Source organism: Glandiceps talaboti, chromosome 12 (assembly GCF_964340395.1).
Source record: "Glandiceps talaboti chromosome 12, keGlaTala1.1, whole genome shotgun sequence".
NCBI lineage: Eukaryota > Metazoa > Hemichordata > Enteropneusta > Spengelidae > Glandiceps > Glandiceps talaboti.
The window spans coordinates 23,437,365-23,455,646 of NC_135560.1; the positions used below are offsets into that span (position 1 = coordinate 23,437,365).

Consider the following 18,282-nt stretch of genomic DNA (forward strand, 5'->3'; position numbering starts at 1 on the left):
ACTCTTATGGCAGTGTTATTAGTAAAGATCTCATCACTACATTTTAAACTTTATACAACATAACATAATGGCAGTGTTAAATGTCTACACAAAACTAACTAAATAAATCTTTCTTTGCCTCTTTTTACAACCCACACCTAGTGTTAAATGATTCAAAAACTTGTAACTAAAATGCAGTGTTGGCAGTGACTTGCTCATCTGTAAACAGATACTATTGGTATCATCAGCTGATCTTTCAAACCATTTGTTTCTATGGAAACATTTGTAAATCTTGTAAATTGTAAATGAAGGCATGGTTCAACATCCTTGTATTATTGGTTGCTTCACTACATACAGTCAATCAATGTGTATAATGTCCCATACAGCAAAGTAAACAGGTCTTTAGGAAAATGAACATAACAAGTTCAAGTAGCATATGATAAAATCAGTAAATATTCCATTTTGGGCCACAGTATACTATACCCTGGTATCAGAACACACTACTTGGGTCAAATGAACATGGCTTACTATATATTTTATATAGAGTCCAATAAATCAAAATAGAGATATGAAATGGAGACATTTATTACCACAGCAGAGGGTTTCTGTAACATCCAGGCAGTGATAATGTAATGTTTGCTGATTATATTTAACTGCAATGTGTTAGTTTTTGACAACCTGTAGTACATGTACTAGTATGGTGTTTTATCTCACAATTTTTGGACTCCTTATAAATGCAGTGTTCACAAGAACTTGACCCTCAGTAATTACAGTACTGATAATATGATCTAGAAAACTGTACCCAAAAAGTAATATCATGATAAATTAATCTTCTTACAGTGTGCTGGAAGTCGAAACTAATTACATTATCAATGCGTAGGTTGTTGAATTGTTGCAGTGTAATATAGAGTACATCATTTCAAGATACTAATTGTATGACATAAATAAACATAGCAGCAGTAAGAGAGAAACATGACAGTCTTTAAAAATATATATCATTTGAACAAGTTCTAATTTGGAAAAAATGCAGCATGGTCTCAAAATGAGTAGCTTGATCTCAACATGTCATGGAAATCATATGAAATTACTCTATGCAGCCTGGAACCAGGAAAAGCATCGCCTTGCCCATTATCTTTGTGTCCAGGGTTAAAATCTCTTTCCTATGCTACACACACAATTCCAATTGCAATGATATTGGGAATATTTTATTAATTTATGAAATATAGCCTGGATTATTTGATCACAGTATTCATGTGGTAACACTAATTTATGTACATTAACTCATTTTGTCCATACAACAGGATACTGTTTTCTGATGGTTGAAAAAGATGCATGAACAGTGCCCCCATATCGTCACACGGTATAAAGATATATTTAAAAAATTACACCCAATCTACAGCACAATCCTGAAAGTTTGGGAATATCTAGCATTATAATTAACAAAAAATATACAGCTATAGAAACACAGGGTTAGTTTTTAAAGAAAAAATCTGCAATTTAGAACATTTCTTTAGTCCTCATCGTCTTCACTTTCTGTTGTATTGTTTTCTTCATGGACACCATTGGTTTCTGTTGAACTTGAGGTACCTTCAGTTGCCTCTTCACAACTATAAAACCAAAGTAACATATGATATTGTTAATGTTTTGAAACTCCAGTAACAGGTGAGAAATATAGAATTTGAATTAGTTTGCATATCTAATACCATAATTTAGGTGGGTGGGGAAACCATAGTAAAACACCTGGGAAACTAAGTTAGGTAGATTTCATGTATGAACTGCCCTGAACAAAACATGCTATGTAACCTTTATTCATAATTTTGCAAGATATCCTTAATTAAGACATGGAAATAATCTATTCACAACAATAAATACCTTGCACTACTTGTACTGCACCCTGCTTCACTTGGTTCTTCGTTCTCTTTATCTTTATTTTTACGGCTTGGTGAAACTATAACAAATGAATTAATTCCTTTCTGCCATGATGGAGTTGGTCTTGGACAAACTGAGTTACCACCTGCATATTTAGCCTTTCCTCCTTAAAAATAAAAAAAGGTAACGACTTATTTGAAACATTTTATTGACAAAACATAAATTAGCACAGTAAATGTGGTGATCTAGTACAGTGTACGTAATGCCTTTAATGTTGTCTTTGTTGTGTGCATTTGCCACTTTTTGTACCTTACTTTGAATGTAATGTGTGTCGATTTTTTTTTTTGCGAGTCTGTGTAACCAAGACAAATTTCCATTGAGTTGGACAATAAATTATTATTATTATTATTATTATTATTAAATCATGAACCAATGGAGATCGAGAGATTGTCCGTTAACGGGCCAAGATTTGTTACTACTATAGTTATGATGCATAGTGAAAGACTCAGGACTATAAAAGAGACACCTATCCAGTGAGTAGACAAGCTAACATTGAGATAGCAAAAGGTACATACCTGATTTTCCTGGTGATGTGAAGGATGTGGATGGAGCTGAACTTGTTAACGCTTTCCTTGGCGCCTTGGCAGCAACAGCTGAAAATAATCACATTATACATATAAGTAATGGTAGCTCCATGTATGTATTAACTTTATGTTTTAGTTTTACAATATCAGTCTACCCATCATGGTTATAGTTCCATGGTCTATCTATGGATGTATTTGTATATAAATTGCTATACACTCATGTACATCAGTGTCGTAACAAGAGGAACTTCGAACCATGAATACTGTACACTTTCATTTGCATTCACCCCATTGAAAGTGGTTACTTGAATATCACACTACCAACAGATGTACATCTGAAGAACGTTTTTGAGTAAAACCCTGTTCATATTGTTACCATGGAAGTATACTTCCATGCTATTACTGTATAGAATTGTTAGCGTGTAGTGAAAATGTGGCATTGAGAAGTCCACTATAAGACTCAATAATGGCTAATACATTGTTATACATCGCACGTAGAATTCTGCAAAGTTCTGCAGCTGGCCAAAACTGTACAAGATCCCTTTAAAATACTTCACCAGCTGTGGGACACAGTGGACGAGGTGTTGGTTTAAATTCAGGGCTGATTATTACCCAAACTTATCAATTTTTTCCAATTCTGTCTTGGAAACTACGAATTACTTTTCTCTGGCAAGTGTGAACAATGACTGTCAAAGTGACCTCCGAAGCCCTTGGCCTGATCCCAGCACAATATTCTCATAACAAACTCAATGATATCCCACGTTTTGTAATAAATCAAAGACATCTTACCTTTTCTACTAGAACCATCTGCTTTCGTCCTCACCATATTGACTTTGTTTTTAAAATCGTTTGAGAAAAAGCGACAATGCTAAAAAGTATTTCCTATTACAAGAGCGCGCGTACTGTGACCCTTTCTTCGGACAGGAACTTTATCAAAATTTGGCGCGCTTCCAATCGATTGGCAGTGGATCTTAGACCGAACCATTCATAAATGTGTACGTATGAAAGTTTAATAAATGTGTTTTTCAAAAGTTAAACGATGGAAGATATTGAATTTTATATTTTTTACATAGATTTTTATCTTAAAATTCCAAAGGAAAACTTGAAGCATCTTGCGATGTCAATTTTACATCCAAAACATATTTTTAGCTTCCATCCTCCCCCCCTTTGAATTTTGGATGGGTCTGTTTCTTTGAACCGCAGGATTCGACCTGACCTGAAGGTCAGCTAATGTTTTGCTCATCAAGCGATATCTTAAACTCACTTAATTTGTAGTCGGAAATTTGAGGACTGAATAGTACGTAAAATTTTACTCAAATTAAAATCTAATATATTTCCTGAATAATTTTGCTAGATTTATAAAATCCAAGGCGTGTTGTATTAAAGCTTCGTAAATCTCCGGAAAAGATTCGGGTAGAGATTGCCAAAATGGCTGCCAACTTGTGCAATCAATTAGCTGACGACGCATATATTTAATGTGTAAATTTATTTTTAGACAATTAAGAATTTTTTTTAAGTAGTAGCTAAATCTACCAATCACAGATTACTTTCTATGGGAAGAAAATTTCGGTGTGTACACTTCAGAGATAAACATATTGGAAATCAACTGTGTCTACACTTCAGTCTGCAGAATGTCTTCTGCTTCTCAAAAACTCCAGTGGTGTTCCGACGAACTATCCAGATATCTTCACGTTCCGTCATCAGAAGTTCAAGATATTGCTAAGTAAGTTTCCCCATTTGTTATGTCAACCATGAAAAACAAGAACCTGCGTTTAGAGTGTCATTTAGAACGTATTATGTGTGTCAATCTGTCATGCCTTTACGTTGTCAACCCGGAAGTTGAGATGGTGTATGCTACATCATATAGTGCTACCCTTCATCTCAAACTAGCTACATTAACCCTCCAGCTGCAATAATTTTAGCGTTATCGTTCCGTATTAAGCTTTGTATCCAAAATCTCAAATGAAAAACTAACGCTACAATAATATAACCTGTGTCTATCTGTCTTCGTGTATGTCTGTTATGTGTCTGTATATTCGTCCTTTACTGCCTGGGATGGAGTAACCATTACCTGGATCCAGAATACAAACATTGAATAGTTTACAATATCATTGGGATATGATTGGCCATTATTTTTCATGAATATCATGGGCAAATGTTTTTCTAGGGTAGATATCTACTTCTTTGTGTCACTTGAACTCCCAAAATTTAAAAAGATACTTGAAGAGTACACAGTTACAAAATGACAATGCTGACTGATTGCCTCTATGGACAAAATGCTCAGAGATCTTGTAAGTGAGACCATGGAATAGAATAGGAGAAATGCAATTTGAAAATGTCTGATTATTATTTATCATTGTACAGTAATAGTTGATGTAATTAATCGCAATATTCCTGTTTTTTTTCTATCTACATTTGTATGGTTTTCAGGTATGTTTTGAATATTGACATTACTGAAGAACTGGAGGAATATATGTTAGAACTATTAGATGGTAGTAACCCAAAGCACAGAAGATTTATAGATGAACTTAAAAGCCTGACCACCTCACCAAAAAGACAACCACTTATACCAGACAATGTCCAGGTTTACAGAAAGTTTGACGATACAGAAGACCAGTTTCAGAGTGGTGAGAAAACAAAAAGTAAAAAGACTAAACAGAAACCAGAAAAACAAAAAGTGGATTTGATGAAGATACCCTTCAAGCCCAGAATGCCAGGAGACCCACCTGTTAGGGTTAGTATTATACTTGTGAAGGAATCAGTGAAGAGAACATTTTATTATAGCAGGATTGCTTGTTGCTGTCTATATCATAATTTGTATATGTTTCCTTTCCATTGTTCTAATTTATTATTAGAAGCTGAAAAAATTGTAGAACTATGTGAATCAGGGTATGTAAATGAAAAAATAAAAACTATAGTAAAATTAACTTTATTAGATTCCCCTGTCAATTAACACCTCTGAATGTTAGGAGTAGACAGTGTAATGTATTTTGTTATGAACTGGCTAGCTAATAGCACTAACTTGAAATGTTTTGCCACTGGCTGCGTGCTCACTCTAGGTAGGTCACAGTCACTTCTGTTTTGTGGTTATAATTGTGATAGTGCGTGAAAGTACTTTCGCAAAACTTGTGAATTGACCATATGACTGTTGTCGCAATATTGCACAAGATTGTTTCGTTTTGAAATACTGAATACTACTAATATATCTTGGGCAATATTGTGACAACTGTCATAAGGTCAACTGATGAGTTTTCCGAAAGTACTTTTGCTAGATCACATGCTGCATTCCACTGCACAATGGAAGTGGCTGCGACCTACCTAAAAGTGAGTGCACCACCCACACCAAAACATTTTGAAATAGTGCTATTGTAGGACCATATTTGGACACCAATTAACATCACAGTAGTGTTGGGAATGGGGAACGTAGAAGACTTGATTCCTGTAAGATTCTATCACTTATCATGAGTTTCTCATCTATTGCACTGTCTATCAATCATACTAGGAGGAAGATTATCTTGGCACTTCAAGTACTGCTACTCAATCAGCTGCCAGTAAACAAGGCAGTGCTAAGAAGAAACAGAAATATGTGTCTCTATACAGTACAGAAGGACAAGCCAAAAGTATTGTACAGATACCAGGCAGACATCCATGTGAATGTCAAGCACAAAAACATAGACTTATCAATAACTGTGTCAAATGTGGCAGAGTAGTGTGTGAACAAGAAGGCTCTGGACCATGTTTCTTTTGTGGTGCTTTGGTAAGTATGATAATTTAGGATTTTAGATCAGATCTATTGGTTCTCTGTCATCAGCCATTTGTTGTCTCAACTTTTTCTATTTTCATCTTTTTCTCTGAAACCAGCTGTTGTATTGCTTTGATATTTGGTGTGCATATCCATTTAGGGGGAGTTATTTCAGGTTTGTTCATGCCCCAAGTTGATATCAGTAATTTTCTGTTTTAGCACATTTTTGTGGAAGTATTTTTTGTCAAAAATGATATTTTCGACTTCTTCACTCAAAACTAGTTTTTAGATTGCTTTGATATTTGGTGTGAATGTTTCTATAGGGAGTGTATCCAGATTTGTTTATGCCAAGTTAATATGTGTAATTTCCTCTTTTGAGTAGAATGTTTTGGTAATTTGTCATTTACATCCCACTGGCTGGAAAACAAATCAGTTCTACCAAGATGAATGACAACTATATATTAATTGTAGTGAACAATATTCACCACTCATAGAATGAAGAAGTGACATATGCAAATGATGATTGGAGATATGTTTTGTAGGGAAGTTTTTGCCCTTTTTTCTGCTGACTCCCATGATGCAATAGTCCATTGCAAAGATACTCTATCAAGGCAAAAAATCAACATGATGTTTCTCTGAAAATGCAAGTAATTGTAGATGATGTAACATCATTAAATGATTCACCGGAACCCATAGTTTATGGAAATGTCTCTATTTCCTGGAGAGATGTTCCCCTTTTGTCAAAAGCTAATTAAAAAAAGTAACATTCTGTGTTTTTTTGTTAGGTGTGTACACCAGAAGAACAAGAAGTTTTGGCTAGAAATTCCCACAAAAGTGAAAAGCTACTCAAGAAGTTGATGGGCGATCATCTTATCAATGACAAATTAACAGGAAGGATAGATACTGAAGCTTCCAAAATGAAGGCAAATTTTGAGAAAGCAGTGAAGCACAAAGACAAACTTATAGAATACGATAGAACAAGGTAAGATTGTTTATATTACAGAAGATGACCACTTAATAATAAGACCAATCTAATTGTGTGTAGTTTTTTACAGATGACCATTAATTTTGCTGTTTGGTCCTCTGAATGCTCCATCTGTGGTGTGTAATTGGGGCCAATATTAGCTGTTTGGTCCTCTGAATGCTCCATCTTTGGTGTGTAATTGGGGCCAATATTAGCTGTTTGGTCCTCAGAATGCTCCATCTTTGGTGTGTAATTGGGGCCAATATTAGCTGTTTGGTCCTGTGAATGCTCCATCTTTGGTGTGTAATTGGGGCCAATATTAGCTGTTTGGTCCTCTGAATGCTCCATCTTTGGTGTGTGTAATTGGGGCCAATATTAGCTGTTTGGTCCTCTGAATGCTCCATCTTTGGTGTGTAATTGGGGCCAATATTAGCTGTTTGGTCCTGTGAATGCTCCATCTTTGGTGTGTGTAATTGGGGCCAATATTAGCTGTTTGGTCCTGTGAATGCTCCATCTTTGGTGTGTAATAGGGGCCAATATTAGCTGTTTGGTCCTGTGAATGCTCCATCTTTGGTGTGTAATTGGGGCCAATATTAGCTGTTTGGTCCTCTGAATGCTCCATCTTTGCATGGTGTGTAATTGGGGCCAATATTAGCTGTTTGGTCCTGTGAATGCTCCATCTTTGGTGTGTAATTGGGGCCAATATTAGCTGTTTGGTCCTCTGAATGCTCCATCTTTGCATGGTGTGTAATTGGGGCCAATATTAGCTGTTTGGTCCTGTGAATGCTCCATCTTTGGTGTGTAATAGGGGCCAATATTAGCTGTTTGGTCCTGTGAATGCTCCATCTTTGGTGTGTAATTGGGGCCAATATTAGCTGTTTGGTCCTCTGAATGCTCCATCTTTGCATGGTGTGTAATTGGGGCCAATATTAGCTGTTTGGTCCTCTGAATGCTCCATCTTTGCATGGTGTGTAATTGGGGCCAATATTAGCTGTTTGGTCCTGTGAATGCTCCATCTTTGGTGTGTAATTGGGTCCAATATTAGCTGTTTGGTCCTCTGAATGCTCCATCTTTGGTGTGTAATTGGGGCCAATATTAGCTGTTTGGTCCTCTGAATGCTCCATCTTTGCATGGTGTGTAATTGGGGCCAATATTAGCTGTTTGGTCCTCTGAATGCTCCATCTTTGCATGGTGTGTAATTGGGGCCAATATTAGGATGAGATGTTTGTAGGATAGAAGAGAGTCATAGGATGACCATTTGATAATACTGATCTGACTGTTTGTATAACTAAAATGAGAACAAAATGACAGATCTTTGGGGAATCTCAATGGCAATTGTTTTCATGTCTAATATTTCAAAGGAATTTAGGCCTATGAGTAAAGTTGCTTCCAGTATTTTATAATATGTATAGCAGAAGACAATGATAAGTGATGATATGTTCAGTTCTTTTGCTATGGTTGCAAAACACTGTGAAATAGTGTCGTCATTTTATGTAAAATGTAAACAATATCCTGCATGTGTTAGTAATAATGAGGGGGGGGGGGGGTGTTATTGGTAAACAGGCCAGTAAACTTGCATAGAGTTAACTTAGTTAACTGAGGGTTAGCTGAGTTTCTGAATATGACAGATATTAAAGTTTGACATAGTCATGAGATATGTTATATTTCCCTGGACTCTCTATGCCCAGCCAAAGTCAGAGGAGTCTGGACAACTGAAACGAAGGTTTATGGCTGAGATTTAGCTGTGGTATTCTGTGCTTAGATAGTAACTCGTTTGATCAATTTCACAACAAGCAAATCCCTAAACCTTCACAACAGACATTGCAAACTTTGTATAGCTTGGCTGTATTAGTGGCTTCTCACCACTAGCTAACTTGTTCTTCTTGCATCGTTTGTTGTCAGACACCAACAAGTAAAAACTACATAACAACTGAAACATTGCATGGTTAGGCTACATACATGTTTCTCTTCTCCAGATTAGCTAACATTGTCGGTTGTATTTACTCATTCTTCTTATTTACATCATCTTCCATCAGTGTGAGAAGAACTCAGGTGATAGATGATGAGTCTGATTACTTTGCAACTGACACAAACCGATGGCTGTCAAAAACAGAACGAGATGCTTTGAAGAAAAGAGAAGACCAACTGAGAGAAGTTCGGCATGGCTCTAGGAGGAATAAAAAAGTGACTTTAGACTTTGCTGGTAGACAAGTACTGGATGATAATGAAGTTGTTGATATGTATAACAGGTAATTGCAATTTTTAGTCTCCAGAGGGTGTAAACAGTAGTAGCAAATATTGAAATGGATTGTGTGTTTTCATTTGGCTACAACTGTTTCTCTCCTGTGATTGGGTCGATTTTATTCAACTTGGCTCAAAGGTAACATCTTTTACCATGCATTTGCATGTTACTTAATTTGTTTATATTTAGCCAATTTTAACTGACTGGAGCCTTTTTTTTAAATATAAACTATGCTACATTGTATTTGGATGGTATATTGGACATTGTAATACATGGAGACTATATTCATATTTATACCATAACCCACATTGTCGGGTCAAAATTTCTGTTGAGAAAATGGAAATTGATCTTCACCTCAGCAGTTACAGGAGAGCTTGGCGCCCTCTACCTTATTCAGAGAAAACGCTTATCTGTGTAATAAAGTACAACAAACAGCTGTAATCACTTCAATATAAAACATAGTAAAATATTTGTAGCTATATTTTGTATTGTGTAATTGTAGACCTTAACCTTTTCTTTGTCCATGTCAACTCAGAAACGATGCTGTTGTTCAAGCTATCAACTTTGGTACAGACTACAGAACAGGTGGACAAACACAGATAAACTCAGAGTCTGGTCTTATCAATCCGAATATCACACAGAAAGCACCAAAGGTAGGTTGAGATAATATCACACAGAAAGCACCAAAGGTAGGTTGAGATAATATCACACAGAAAGCACCAAAGGTAGGTTGAGATAATATCACACAGAAAGCACCAAAGGTAGGTTGGGATAATATCACACAGAAAGCACCAAAGGCGGGTTGAGATAATATCACACAGAAAGCACCAAAGGTAGGTTGAAATAACATCACACAGAAAGCATCAAAGGTAGGTTAAGATAATATCACACAGAAAGCATCAAAGGTAGGTTAAGATAATATCACACAGAAAGCATCAAAGGTAGGTTGAGATAATATCACACAGAAAGCATCAAAGGTAGGTTAAGATAATATCACACAGAAAGCATCAAAGGTAGGTTAAGATAATATCACACAGAAAGCACCAAAGGTAGATTGAGATAATATCACACAGAAAGCACCAAAGGTAGATTGAGATAATATCACACAGAAAGCACCAAAGGTCGGCTGAGATAACATTAGTATTGACCATGAATGAAGCTTCTAAACAAAACTGACACAAACTTTAATCAAAATTGATTCTTTATCTGGTGTTTTAGTTTTTCACCCAGTGCTTGATTTCATATATGGGACATAACTCTCAATGTGTCTATTGCAGACATAACACATTTGAATTCTTACAGGGTTTCTAGCCTTATGTATATTTTGGTACATTGCACTCTGCATGCCAGTGTGAATTCACCTTGTCTTTACATTGGCATTACCAAGACATACAACTACCCAGAAGAAGGGTATATAGTTCTGAACAGACCTCCACCCTCTGTTTATTGATTTCTTTCTCATTTGTTTGACTTTCTGTCATAAGTAGTTTCCTATCAATATATTATATTACCTCTTTGACCATCAAATAAATCCACTACTCTATCTGAAAAGTATTGTATATCAAAAGTGATGGGTATTTACCAGTATCAAAGTCTTAAAGGGGTACAAGCTGAGTCTATACATTTTCTGGCATAATTTTTGCTGCATATTCAAAAAGTACCCACAGTATTGTACTTACTGAAGCCAACTTTTTTTTTATTGAGTAAAAAGTTTATAAACTCAGCTTGCACCACTTGAACACTTGCATGTAGATTATGTGAATACAACAAGTCATTCTACAAGCTGAACTCTTTTTTTTTCATTGACATTTTTCAAAAGTTTATGTAAGTTTCATACATCTCCTTTCATATAATGTAATGTTCTATCTATATAGTAGGATTGTTTCCTTAATCTGTGTCAACATGGCCAGGATTTGTGTGAAAACACATTTCAGGTGAATTTGTAATATCAACACTAGAGGGCGCTATACACCATGACTGTGAACCTTGATGGTTTCATCATAGACCCTTGTTGGTGGAGGGTCTATGGTTTTATGTATTTAATTCTCCATAGTGCAGCTTCTGAAAGTTCAAGCAAGAAACTCATTGTACGTAACACTGTAAATATTGACTGCATGAGCTGTGTATACAATATTCTGAAATGTATTTTTTTACTTATTTCAGTTTGTTTTGAAAGGCAAATCGAAAATTCAAAATGCTAAGATGTCAGACACATTGGAGAACTCCAAAGCTAAAAGTGCATTTCGTATACAAGACAGAGAACTACTTGAAATGTCAGACGATGGTATGTCTTTAAGTATGCACCAGCCTTGGGCTTCTTTACTGATTGCTGGAATAAAGATGTAAGTACAAATATCTCTGCTCTTCTTTTCTAAATCTAGATTCACCAAGAGTAGTGTTCTTCCTAGGCCTTTATACAATAGGTATAATTATTATACTATTTCACAACATTTTCTTTTTCATTTGACCAGAATATACTTGTAACCTAAAGGGCTTTGTCACTACTCACCTTTGATTCATAGCAACAAGGCCCCTTAGGTCACTTGTAATAGCAACAAGGCCCCTTAGGTCACTTGTATTTTCCTTGTCTGAATAAACAGAAACCTAAGGAAATAATACAAGACTATTGTCAACAAAATGCAAATTTCCTGTCAGTACTGAAAGCCAGCTTTACAAGTAATTCTAACAACTTACCAAATATGGCATAACCAGCTGCTATAAAGCAATCGTTCATTTGATATGTTTTTGTATTAAGTAGAAAAATAACATGATTTATGAGACAAGTATATCACTAGCCACATATTGCCTCCTCAAGTTATATTGCCAATCCTTGGTTGTTGCTCTTTTAATTCATATTAAAATACAACATATATATAATGCTATCAAACTCATATTAGCCATGTATGGTATATGTTTTAGGACCCAGCCTAGTACATTATTATATACCTCAAAGGTCTGATAACAAATTTGTTTTATAGTTCTACTATATTTAGATGAGTTACACTTTGTTCTTATACAATGTTGTCTGATTAGGTTTAAACCTAGAGGTTGTTAAATGTTTCTGAGGTTGACTGGAAGCCAACATGAAGCTGAGCTAATGATTTCAATAGATTGATGATAAATGTCATAAATCAACACATATCTGTATATAATGTATACTTTAAACTTCAAAACAACTTCCTTAGCACATTGTGTTTTCTATATAGTACAAGATGATATTGTCGGCCAATATGATAAGAACTTGATTTCTTGTGAGTCACCAAATAGTAAGGGATCGGGTACTTTGGTGTGTCCCACAAATATCACTGTGTCATAGCTAAGTATTAAATGTGATAAGAGTTAGCAAGGTGTTTCTATAACAACCAGGTTGAATAGTAGTACTCCTAGTAGTATGGTATGTCTTTCTTTCATTGACAGACATGAAGGCAGGACATGGTATAGTCCACACAGAGGTAGACTATGGATAGCTGCAGCTGCCAAGAAACCAACCCCACAAGAGATAACAGAGCTAGAAAACATGCACGCAATGATGAACCCGGGTTAGTTCATAAACACCTTTCTTTCACTTTGTCAGACATTGACAAAATTGACTGGCTGTATGATTTTGACACACATTTGTATTCAGGCGAGGGAGTTAGAGGCAGAAGTAGGTAGGGTTGGCCAGTACTAGTACAAAGTTAGTACAAAGAGAATTTAAAACCTTATGCATACATACGTACGTACATACATACATACATACATACATACATACATACATACATACATACATACATACATACATACATACATACATACATACATACATACATACATACATAGTCACACACACACACACACATACACATACACATACACATACACATACACATACACAGTGTACATGTATGTCCATTAAGACTAATCAGTCAGAAATATTTGTCATCATAGATGCACTTTTATTTAATCACTCCTTACAATGACCAGTCATTTAGTATATCCATTGACAAACAAAAGAACGCATTGAAAAACTGGTTTCAATTTGTCAGTATTCAGACTATTGTGGGAATATATTCACAGCTCATTAATAAAACAGTATGTTTGGGAAATTGCAATCAACAGATTTGTTACACAGATCCACCTTCAAAATAAAAGTCATTTAATTTCCATCAGTATGTTGCTTAAACCAAAGCAACAAAAAACATGTGAAATTATAGTCCAAAAAGTAAAGAGATAAAACTATGGATAAATACACTGATCTCTGTCTGAATCAAACAATGAGAGCTGTGTGGCCAAGCTGTGTGAGTATATACTGTCAGTGTTGTTGTTGTATGCAAGGGTAAGGATGTAAGACTCAAAGAGGAATCCATACAAGACTCACAGAGTTGGAACAAATATAGTCAGTTTAACTGATCTCTGCCTGAATCATGCAAACATTGATAGCTGTGTGAAAATATATTGTCAGCTTTGTTGTATGCAAAGGTAAGGATGTAAGACTCAAAGACTTAGAACTTATCAGCTAGCCTGCACCTGCCAGAGCATTTGTATAGATTATATACTGGCCATCATGTTGGCCCTGGAGGTGTTGTACAAATCCTTTATATTGCAAAGTCACTTTTCTTTTCACTCACATTCAATGCGGGTTGACAGTCAGTTTGCCTGATACATCACTTGCTGTGAACTAAATTAATGAACCAATATCATGTTTATCAGGGTAGAATTGCATTCAGAAGGAAATCAAAGCATAACCTTGACTTCATTTAGTGGCCCACTGATGTGTGCTTACATTGGATTGTTTTGTTCTGTATTGTGCATGTTTGAGTAAACTGCCCTAGGATATGAAAAATGAATGTAAGAGAAAATGAAGCCATGTGTGAAATAGTGGGTATTGAGGAAATACAAGACAACTGTTCTTCTATGATGATATAGTGATAACATGTCCTCCATATGTGTATTGTGATGGTCATCATCTTCATGGAATTGACTGCTAAGATTTACTCAGACAGGTTCTGAAAATATCTTACATGTAACAGACAAAACTATTACTCATTGAGTATACAAAAATAAGAATTTTATAGCTTTTGACAAAATTGAAGTAAGAGCTGACACCTAACAAATTCCAGTTTCTGTTTTTACCTCCTGCTTGGGTGGTGCCCGAAGGGGTTATTACAATGGGCTCTATCCATGCATCTGTCCATCCATCTGTCCATCCATATCTCTTACATGCAATGGCTAATTTCTTTCAAATCTCACAGCAAGAAGCCATATTATATGGGACATATGCACTTCCCTTTGTTTCATGACATATATGCAAATTTGTTTGAACTGCGGCCATATTTGTAGTTACAAATCAATATTTACTGTGTAACGCAAAAACGGTAATACATACAGACTCCATTTAAGTCTATCCCATATTATCAGATGCAAGCTTTCTTTTAAGACCTTGATGTTTGACTTTGACTTTGACTTTGACCTCTAGGATCTAATCATGAAAGTCAGGCCATTTCTTGCATATCACAAACTTTTTGTAATATTCATTTGTTGCCACCAATTTCTTTTAAATCATGCCACTATTGTCACTTAGAATTATAGTACTTGGGGATTCTGTGTCTTATATGAAGACTTTTATTCTAATTTTTCAGATGAAGATTTTGAATTTCCTGAACAGTATCCTATCAGTTGTCTGTTAGGTTGTGTTGATGTTGTGGATTGTATGTCACAGGAGCAATACAGAGAAAAGGTACAGTTCTATACTGAGACTGAACAATTTGTTAATTTGTTTGCACTTCGGTAACACCACTCTCTTAGTGTTGTAGTGAATGGTTTATACAGGAGTGCTAACAATGATGAATTATTCAGTGTCTACAGTTTAACATCAATCTAACAGCCTTGAGTCTTCATCCTTGTATTACAGTGTGTTATTGTCTCTGTACACACCCTTCCCAGTTCTTTCCAGTAAAAGAGGATGTCAGTGCAGGGAATAAGCCTTTTTGGCAATCAGTGTTAGAAAATGACTTCATCAGTTTACTTCAGTTTAAAATGTGACACAAGATTACAGAAAAGTTTGTACTCAAAACTTTCTCTTAGAGTTACATTTATAGACAGTTTACTACAAGGATATATGTTGTCACCTAAGAGTCACCTTTTGTCCCCATATTAGTTCTACTTGAGTATTCCCAGTGTCACGTTGCTAAGTGTACAGTGACTGTAATCATATCTCACCAGTTTGGTATACCTGAAGGACACTGAGTCCATGCAACCTTCAATGTGATACCAATTTCACTCTGCTGAATGGTGAAAGCTTCTAACAACCGACCATTGTATCAACTTGATCCTCTACTCTTATATGCCTTAAACCTATAAATAGCACAGTTTCCTTTGTTTTATCAGAATTGCAAAATGAGTTGTATTCAACTCATACATTTGACACTGTATCTTTCAATACAATGTAATATGATATATACAAAAGTAGAATCTTCAAACTATAGACAACAGAGAAGATTTTCTCTGATCAAACAATTATGTTGTGAATACCCAACTTGAACCAGTGTCTAGACAAACAAGTGAAGCAATGCCTGAGTAATGACCTGCATCTTTGAGACCATAGCCTTGTGATATAAATAGCCATAGCCTTGTATAGCAAGAACCATTCAAACTATGTTTCTGTATCACAGTTTACAACATAAACGAAAGACAATCATAATATCACTCCATCAGACTCATAGCCTGGAATCCATGTGATGGGGGGTTTTGAATTCGTCATTTCACCATCATGAGATGGGATAATCAAAATTCATGACTATCGTTAGAAAATGTGAAGACATTGTATGTCTGTTTAATTGGATTTCATTATGTCAGATCTCTGTGAAATCATATATCAAAACACTGATTATGTATTTGTCCATTTCTAATGTACATAGATCAAGCACTTCAAGTGGCAATATGGATGATGAAGATTGGGTATTTATTTTGGATTTTGGACTTATAAAACAATTTTATGATGGCTTCCGACTTGAAAAGTCAGTGTGAAACAACATTAAGAAAGTCTGTGCGTTTGTAACTCTATACATTGAAATATTAAAGCTGAAAGAATGTGTAAAAAGTTTGTTATTATACATACAATAACAAACATTTTACACATTTATTAATCTTTTGCTATTTATTGAGTTACAAACAAGGACTTGACATATGTTATTTCACATAGATTTTTCAAGTAGGAAGCCATCATAAAATTGTTTTATAAATTAAATCTAAAGTAAATACCCAATCTTAATCCATATGGCCACTCTGAATATATATATAAGTATTACCAATTTAGTAACTTGTTTCTTGTTTATGTGTGTTATTTCTCTATTCATACAACAGTTTCCTAATGGTGAGTCTGCATCCCCATATGTGTTTATCTGTGAAAATCCTCAGGAATTAGTGGTGAAATTTCCAATTAAGGGCCAGCATAAAATATGTAAGTATTTCATTCCATGAAAGTTTGAGATTTCATTGTTTGTGAAATCATAGTGTTTGAGATGGGAAGAGTAAATAGCGCCCCCATGTGACCAGATATAGATATGTGGTGAAAGTTAGAGACAAAGGCAGGCCGAATGTGAGAGATTGTTTTGTGTGGTCTGTTCACTCATTTGTATCCATTTAGTTTCCATGTAGTAGATGTCTCATTGTTAACAACAACAAAACACTCAGCAGTTAGGCCATCATTTCTCTTTGTTCTGCTTGTCTTTTTAGGGAAGCTTGAACCACACATACACCAAGCAGCAAAGAAAGGCCTGCGGAGAAAATAAGGGAAAAAAGCCATCAATGAAAAGTAATGCAAATGTGATCACAGCTCTGTAAATGCTCTCTCTGTGCCCTAGGGGCAGGTAGGAACAACTCTCTTATGAGAATGAAGTCTAAGACCAGCATGAGAAGTCTGTTTGCTCCAGGGGGGCTGCTATTCACTTGTCTTTCAGATTAAGCCTTCATTGGCAGGGCACTTGCAATCAAGATGAATTTTTACTCGGAGTAATAACTATTGATTGGAGATATTCATATGGTGAGACCAGTAACTGAAGATAGTAGTAAATTTTGCAACAGTGACATTTTGACATCCATAATGGGGTCCGATTATAAAAACAATAGATTAAGCATATCCTTCATTTACAGACTGTGAGTATATTGACATAAATGGAGAACAAAAAGAAAATTGCAGCGATGACTCAGTCAGTCACCGTGGAAGATACATTACCACAAAGTAAATTATCTAGGCATAAGTATGCTGATTATCCATGCAGGTCGGGTTTTGACGCAGTGTAACAAAGACCACTCTGCTGTACCAGCATACAGGCCAACAATAATTACAACTGTTCTTATTTAAATGCATATTGTGTGGGCTAGTTCACTTGGAGACCAAACAGGCTGGCAAAGAACCCATGCCATACTGGCAGATGTTTCTGTCTAATGATCAAAACGTAGAAGCTAATAATAATATTGTTGGAACGAAAACAATACACAAATCATTTCATGTATGAATGTGACTGGTTGTGTACATCAACCAAACTGTAAATCGTGACCATTTCTCAAATACAATAAAAAAAAAAGAACCCTACAGACTATCAGCATGTGTACGAAACAATTGTCTTTATTGAGTCAATTTGAGGGATTTTTTTAACCAACTGTTCATGCTGAGTTGTGTGTGTGTGTCTTATATTATTAACACTACAGGGATGCAATCAGTCTGGGTAAAGACAAGCCAATATGGCAGCACAATGAACCATGACTGGTAATCATACATATTAAATGTTAATGGAAGTTGATTGCTTTACTGTTATCCACCTCATGGTCAGGTGCACTGTGACTGCCATAATGCTTTTCCTGAGGCTTGTTTTTTAAGCTTTCAGTGTGGCAAGATAGTCATTTTAACTAGCTGCTGAAACAG

At 35.5% G+C, this 18,282-nt stretch overlaps 2 protein-coding genes across 2 annotated transcripts; one reads left to right on the forward strand and one right to left on the reverse strand.

Annotated features, from left to right (window-relative positions):
* Positions 1-1,489: 1,489 nt before the first annotated feature.
* LOC144443144 (PCNA-associated factor-like) lies at positions 1,490-3,348 on the reverse strand. The gene is made up of 4 exons (XM_078132513.1): positions 3,222-3,348; positions 2,424-2,501; positions 1,852-2,014; positions 1,490-1,586 (listed from the first exon to the last, which is right to left on the reverse strand). Exons 1-4 carry the CDS (start codon positions 3,256-3,258, stop codon positions 1,490-1,492), a joined length of 375 nt encoding a protein of 124 aa, XP_077988639.1. The 5' UTR covers positions 3,259-3,348.
* Positions 3,349-3,891: 543 nt separating this feature from the next.
* Positions 3,892-18,201, forward strand: LOC144443476 (activating signal cointegrator 1-like). Its single transcript, XM_078132962.1, has 11 exons — positions 3,892-4,155; positions 4,863-5,166; positions 5,935-6,189; positions 6,960-7,156; positions 9,175-9,387; positions 9,916-10,033; positions 11,544-11,722; positions 12,798-12,919; positions 14,999-15,096; positions 16,722-16,818; positions 17,094-18,201. Exons 1-11 carry the CDS (start codon positions 4,064-4,066, stop codon positions 17,147-17,149), a joined length of 1,731 nt encoding a protein of 576 aa, XP_077989088.1. The 5' UTR covers positions 3,892-4,063; the 3' UTR covers positions 17,150-18,201.
* The last annotated feature ends 81 nt before the right edge of the window (positions 18,202-18,282 follow it).